Source organism: Hyla sarda, chromosome 1, assembly GCF_029499605.1.
Source record: "Hyla sarda isolate aHylSar1 chromosome 1, aHylSar1.hap1, whole genome shotgun sequence".
NCBI lineage: Eukaryota > Metazoa > Chordata > Amphibia > Anura > Hylidae > Hyla > Hyla sarda.
In genome coordinates, this window is record NC_079189.1 from 540,197,963 (window position 1) to 540,205,462 (window position 7,500).

The window sequence follows — 7,500 nt, forward strand, 5'->3', positions numbered from 1 at the left end:
GGGGATGACGAAGGTTTGGTAAAAGAACCCACGCCTGTTCACAATACTATTTCTGGTATTGAAGTTCATCCCCATTCAAGTAACCGGTGCCTTTTGGTAACACCAGACACTGCCCAACTCCTATTTGTCCACATTGATTTAAGGAGTTTAAAGGGGTTCTCCAGTGGAAAACTTTATTTATTTATTTATTTTTTTTTTTTAATCAACTGGTGCCAGAAAGTTAAACAGATTTGTAAATCACTTCTATTAAAAAAAAAAAAAAAAAAAAAATCTTAATCCTTCCAGTACTTATTAGCTGCTGAATACTACAGAGGAAATTTATTTGCTTTTTGGAACACGGAGCTCTCTGCTGACATCATGAGCACAGTGCTCTCTGCTGACATCTGTCCATTTTATGAACTGTCCAGAGCAGCATATGTTTACTATGGGGATTTTCTCCTACTCTGGACAGTTCTTAAAATGGACTGAGGTGTCAGCAGAGAGCTCGGTGTTCCAAAAACCGTGCTCTCTGCTGCAACAGTGGTCTTCAAACTGCAGATCTCCAGCTGTTGCAAAACTAGAACTCCCAGCATGTCCAGACAGCCAACGGCTGTCTGGGCATGCTGGGTGTTGTAGTTTTACAATAGCTGGAGGTCCACAGTTTGGAGACCACTGTTGTAGGCACTTGGTGTAAGCAGAGTAAATTACAGTATAATGGACCCGTATCCTCTTGATCTTGCTTTCATAGTAAATCTTTGTTTTCCCCTTGAAATAACCTTTCTGAAACATAGTTTTTTTTCCTAAAGCTCTATTTGTGCCTTTTTTTTAAATTTTTTTTTTTTTTATGAACTATGAATATTTGACTAAATAGCCAACTGGGTGTTCCCTCTCTGGGGGGATATCTCTACTCTCTGGCACAGTCTGCTTTAGTTGGATAGTCTCACTATGTAGGCAACTGGTAACGCCTAGTTGGCTATTTAAATATTTCTTACCATTCTGGACACAGATTATCCCTTTTATAAGGAATAGAAGTATTTACTAAAACATACAGGTTATAGGGTGTCTGTGTAATCTACAGATGGGCTCAAAAATCTCTCAACAGGGGCCCCAGTAAAACGGGAAATTCTAAGTCATTGGGACCCAATTCTATACCTGACAGCAAAAGGTTAAAATTGCAGAACCCGAGCACCGTGTGTATATGTGGGTCAGTCAGCAGAAGTGAATCAACCATTTATTTTTATTTATAATAATTGAACCACAAATCAACAAATGATTTTTCGACAGCAGCGAGCACTATAAGGATAGATCAGATTCCCCAGTTATGAAACATTTAAGAATCTGTGCAAGATGATATTAGAAACATACGCTGACAACAGCTGCTCCATCCAGCGGAGAGCTGATCTTTCCTCCTGTGTGTTATCTGCAACCCTTCTGAAGAGGAATCGGGAAGGAGTTCCGTCATATGAACCTTTACAGAAGATGAATAGCTAAGAGCATCAGGAATAGAGTCTCAAGGCTCCTTGTTTGTACAACCCTGCGAGGGGCTGTCTGTAGGGCTGTCATAATCCACACGTTGCAAAGTGGTTCTCTTTTAGGATGTGCGCGAAGTTTGTCACTTTTTTTTCTTAGGCATGCCCGGTATTAAAAACCGTGTACAACCTTGCAACTTTTTTTTTTTTTTTTATAAATCTGTCTTCAGCACCCATGCAGACTTCTGTGCAGTAGGACTCCAGGATCATGCTGGTTGGTAGTCTGTTACCATGGAGACATACTGGTGTGCCATTAGGATATTGCATCAAAATAATGTGGAAATGGCCTGTATTAGTAGAACATTCAGGACACTGATCGTGATCTGTGTAGATTTGTGGATTTTATCAAATTTTTTTTAAACAAACGAAAAAAATTATAAATATAGGTCTAATCATGAGGTCCCCTGAGTTAAAGCAGCAGCGCATATGCTTGACATCCACTCCATTCATGGTCTCTGAATATTGCCAAGCATGTGTGCTGCCACTCCATTCACTTAGGGCACGGTTTACCTCTGTTATCACGATTTGTAGGGATTCTGACCACCGATCAGTTGGTTATCCCCTATCTTGTGCATCTTGAGACAACCTGTTCAATGGCTTTCATCCCCCTGCTGTGACTTGCTATAGGAGGACTGAACAATGACCTAAAGCACAGACTATTGACATTACAGTATTGCAGACATACCCTTACTGGGAACAGTGCCACACTGTCCCATTGGCATGGCTGACCTTTGTGATTGGATGACAACCGCCATACGCCGCTGAATAACTTGATCCCATACAGGACGCGTGACTTTATTGTTAGTCATGGTGCCATGGTACTTAGCAGACCTTGAGGTACATGTACATCAGGATCATGCTGATGCCTGCCATTGGCCAATTGGGGCCGCAAAAAACAAGTCCTTCCTCTTGCCCTTGGTCTGTGGGTGAATAAAATGCATACATTAAAATGGGCTGTGTCCTTAAGGAGTTAATGTTTGATAAAATGGGCATTTTTTAAAATATTTTTGTTCATGTAGTAAAGGCATTGCAGAGTAGTCCCTAATAGTAACCGATCATAGGTGCGGTCTTCCTCCTAATCCTCCAGGGAGTATTAGCACTCAGATCCTTCTGGTAGAAATGGCAGGTATGATGGGAATGTAGAATGTGGATGCTGCTAACCCCGATATATGACTTGGTTATAATCTGAGTGATCTCCTTGCACCGAGCAGAGCGCGGCCTCACTGCCCATGTCCCATGCATTAATATACAGCTGTCTTTCCTTGTGAACAGGTGCTCCAGACCCGACAGCCGGCGCCAGTATAGATGATGAGAATTGCTGGCATCTGGATGAAGAACAGGTCCAGGAACAGGTCAAGCTATTCCTCTCCCAGGGTGGTTACCATGGATCGGGAAAGCAGCTCAACTTGCTTTTTGCCAAGGTATGGCTTTGTTCTGGGGGGGGGGGGGGGGGCACATAGATGAATGCATGCGTGTGTATGTGCATTGTCCAGAACCATCCATCTGCGTTAGTGTCAAGACTAGGATTTTCCTTAATCATGAGCAAAACTAAAAGTCCCAGCATGCCCAGACAGCATTCGGCTGTCTGGGCATGCTGGGACATGTAGTTTTGCAACAGCTGCAGGCATGCTGGTTGGGAAACTCTTTCATAGGGTATGTTCACACATGCACATTTTGCTGCAGTTTTTCCCTACCCATTGACTTTAATGGGATGGAAATTTGGCAGCAGAAAATCTGCAGCAAAATCCACACATGTGAACACATCCATAAGCATAGCGTTAGCCCAGCCTCTTGCCTGGTGTGTGTGTTCGTTTGGTGTGTGTGTTCGTTTGGTGTGTGTGTGTGTGTGTGTGTGTTTGGTTGGGGTGTGTGTGTGTGTTTGGTTGGGGGGGGGGGGGGTTGTGTGTGTGTGTGTGTGTGTTTGGTTGGGGTGTGTGTGTGTTTGGTTGGGGTGGGGGGGGGGGGGGTGGGTGTGTGTGTGTGTGTGTGTGTGTGTTTTTTTCTCCCCAGCAGTTTAAAGATTGCCAGAAGACAATCGTCATGCTCTATATAAATTCAGGTATTCTCTTCGGCAGCCTTTTTTTTTTTTTTTTTTTTTTTTTTTTTTTTTATTCAGCAAGACATTTTTGCTTTTGTGTAATCCTTAGCTTGTATTTTCAATAAGAAACGCCAGTCAGATGGAAGAGGTATGTCTGGAGAAAATGTGGGATTGTTTTTTTTTTTTTTTCCCTCTGCGGAGCTCTAAAGTGCCTTGCAAGGTCGCCCCCTTAAGGCCAAATGTATGTCTGCAGCACTTTACAGACAGTAGTGAATGGCCATAAATTATACACTAAGGAAATAATTTCAGTTGTGGCCAGTGGACAAAGTAGTATGTATTATATTACTGTATACTTTAACTGAGTCTTTTTAGTGATATATAAAATGTTAACAAATTTAGATGAGAAATTATATACCATAATTGACCCTTAAAATGGACTAAATCTCATAACAATGGAATATTTATAGTATATGCTGCCACTTTAGAAGCTGTGGTGGTCCTACCTCTGGGACCCCCAGTGACCTTTTTAGAATGTAGAGATTTTAGTGTCGATCCATCTATTTGGCCCCTTAGTCTTTCCCTGCCGTCTGCTGTAGGTAGCCGCATAGTGGATCAGTGGCAAAGACTGTAAAAGCGCTGAAATGATGGATATGCGTTGTGATCCGAACTGGGAGGCATTTAGTAATCAGGGGCAGTCTTTGGCGCCATAATTCTGCCCCGCTGGCATTGAAATCACTACCTATATGCCAGTAGGGTGTGGGTTGAGAAGCCAGACACCACCCCGATAATTTGCCGCCCCCCTGCTCCAGGCCAGTATCATAACTGATTTCTCTGTAACACCAATGCGTTTCTAGTTCAATCATAGAATATTGTAAGGGAGCCTATCCAGGTTTTGATGCTGCCCGCGGATCAGACAGTGTAAAACTAATTACAATCTCGCTTCATGCTTTTGTCATGCATTGAAATGATACCTGGCGCTTATCCGTAATTCTCAAATGTTTCTTTTTCTCCCCCTTTTCGTTGTCAGGTACGGGAGATGTTAAAAATGAGGGACTCCAATGGAGCACGAATGTTGACATTAATAACGGAGCAGTTCATGGCCGATCCCCGTCTTTCACTATGGCGACAACAAGGCACTGCGATGACTGACAAGTACAGGCAGCTCTGGGATGAGCTAGGTATTGTGTACTACTATTTTTTAATTTAAATTTTTTTTTGTCTGACGTGTTTTGTATATTCTCTTCGGTTTCATCTGTGCATGTGTATGCACATTGTATGGTGATCTGTGGACATTGTTTAGAGGAGACTTGTGGGTTTCATGGCCAGAACAGACACTTGAGTAGATCTCTTGTAGTATTTCTGGTCCGTTCTATTGCATATATGGGCCGGTAGTGTCTGTCTCCTCCATGAGCAGGTGGTCTTCTGCTCTTAACATTGATATGGATGGTATGAGATAAAGCCCTTGTGAACACTCATTAAAGGAAAACTGTCACCCTGATCACACACTAAACACACTGGGTTATAGTGTGGGTGACCAGGAATCTAAAGAGAAGGTCACTTACTATAATTGGTGCTGTGGTTCCCGAAATATTGGCTGGTGAAGTTCTCCTTCTGAATTCAGGAAGTTGCGCGCAGGAGGCGGGGTGCCGCCGGCTGGCCGCCCCTGCTTCTTTCAGTCTTCCCAATCAGCCGTCCCCTTAGTTAGCATATTCATATTCTACGACTCCACGTCCTAGTGATGTAAGTCGCATGTCACATGAGCGCCGCACTCTGTCGGTAGAGCGCATGCTCCGGCAGTTTACATACATGTCCTGAGCTCTGACTGCTGAAAGTAGTCATGTGCGGGCGGTAGGTAAACTGCATGCGCTCTACCGACAGAGCGCAGCGCTCACGTGACATGCGACTCGCGTCACTAGGACGTGGAGTCGCAGAATATGAATGTTAACTAAGGGGACAGCTAATTGGGACGATGGAAAGAAGTAGGGGCGGCAGCCAGCGGGGTCCCGCCTCCTACGTGCGACTCCCTGAATTCAGAAGGGGTCTTTGCCAGCCAATATTTTGGAACCACAGCACCAATTATAGTAAGTGACCCCTATTTGGATTCCTGGTCACAAACACTATAACCCAGTGTGTAAGGTTTAGTGTGGGTGGTTAGGGTGACAGTTTTGCTCTAAACATGAAGACTTTCGTCTTGTCGGCTCTCACTACTTCTTTTTTTTTTTTTTTTTTTTTTTTTTTTTTTTTTTGGTGGCGTGAACCGTGGCTCTGCCATTGTAAACTACTTGGCCATAGCTCGCCTTCTCTCTGTTTGTATATTTGGCTTGGAGTTTAATTCCTGTTTTGTAGCTTTAATCCCTTGTATGTGTTTACTATTCTAATGAACACGTTCGCAGCCAACTTGGCACTGGGCAAGGGAGTTATTGGCATACAATGCAGGAACTGTGTGTTCACTATTTTTTTTTTTTTTTTTCTTTCCCTTCTTCCTCCCATCCCCCCCACCTCCCTGTGGTTGGGACAAATGAACCATGGGAATGGCCCGTGGTCCTGGCTCAAAGAGGATTCATGAACGGCTTTCTCTCTGTTACTGCTAGCAGAGAGGGAACTGGCTGTACTCAAACACTTTGTAGAGGAAGGACTCTGCTGGACCTTTTGTTAATAAGTGACAGACTAGAGAGCAGACAGTATTCTAGGACCATGCACTGTTGAGACTTATTAGAGCTTTGTGTGTTAGGTCTTGGGCCTTGCTTAGATGTGTATATGCACCTATATATGGACTGTCATATGAAATGGTAAGGATACTCCTTGGAAAGTTTTTGCATAAATTGATCAGCCATAACATTAATACCACCTGTCTAACATTTGTGTACGTCCTTGTTCTGCTAAAACAGCACGGACTCTTCCTGATAGAGGCTGCACCACAAAAAAGCTCTATACTTACCCCTCAGCGCCTTACTTCAACTACTCTGAAGTCTCTGATCATTGTCCGCAGAATTCCATGCTCTGTGTACACTGTCCTCTGTGGTCAAATGCAAGGCCAGTGATTGGCTGCATCGTCACATGATCATTGTACATACAGGTGAAGCTCAAAAAAAATCAGAATATCATGCAATTGGAAGTTCATTTATTTCAATAATGCAATTTAAAAGATGAAACTCTAATATATGAGACTCATTGCATGCAAAGCACGATAGTTCAAGCTGTGATTTGTCATAATTGTGGTGATTATGGTTAAAGCTCATGAAAACCCCAAAGGCCATGTCATCTGCTGGTGTTGGTCCACTGTGCTTCATTAAGTCCATGGTCAACGCATCCGTCTACCAGGAGATTTAGGAGCACTTCATGCTTACTTTCCTTTTCAGTTGCATTAAAGGGGTTATCCAGGAATAGAAAAACACAGCTCATTTCTTTCAAAAACAGCTCCACGTCTGTCTCCAGGTTGGGTGTGATATTACAACTTGGCTCCATTCACTTCAATGGAACTGAGCTGCAAAACCACACCCAACCTGGAGACAGTCGGGGAGCGTTTTTTGAAAGAAAACGGCTCCGCTTTTCTATTCCTGGATAACCCCTTTAATGAAATGCAATGGACTTTTGCACAATATTCAAATTTTTCGAGTCTCACCTGTAGATGTGATTTCAGCTCTTCCACTTAAGACTAATGGAGCATGGGGAACTGAAGGGTAAGTTTTTTTTTTTTATTATTATTATTATTATACCGCCTGATAGCGCGCTCAGGAGAGATTAACATAATTGGGGTCTGCTGCAGAAATTATACAGCAGATCCTAATCATGTGTCCGTACCCTAAAGCAAAGAGGTCACAAGCAGCAGACTTATTGCAGAAACTTCTGTTTATCTGAATAAAGATTTGGATGAATAGGACAGTTTCTGCATTAAATCTGCCGTGTGAATTCCCCCTGTTAAACTCTCGGCCATTGTTGGCTTTAGATGCCACT

General features: G+C 43.1%; 1 protein-coding gene across 2 annotated transcripts in view; it reads left to right on the forward strand.

Moving 5' to 3' along the window:
* ZSWIM6 (zinc finger SWIM-type containing 6) overlaps nt 1–7,500 on the forward strand; it is a 112,069-nt gene that overhangs the window by 59,470 nt on the left and 45,099 nt on the right. For both annotated transcript variants that reach the window (XM_056541144.1, XM_056541153.1), the window contains exons 3-4: nt 2,781–2,929; nt 4,574–4,724. In XM_056541144.1, the coding sequence (XP_056397119.1) occupies nt 2,781–2,929; nt 4,574–4,724 (300 nt within the window). The remainder of the gene's footprint in view (nt 1–2,780; nt 2,930–4,573; nt 4,725–7,500) is intronic.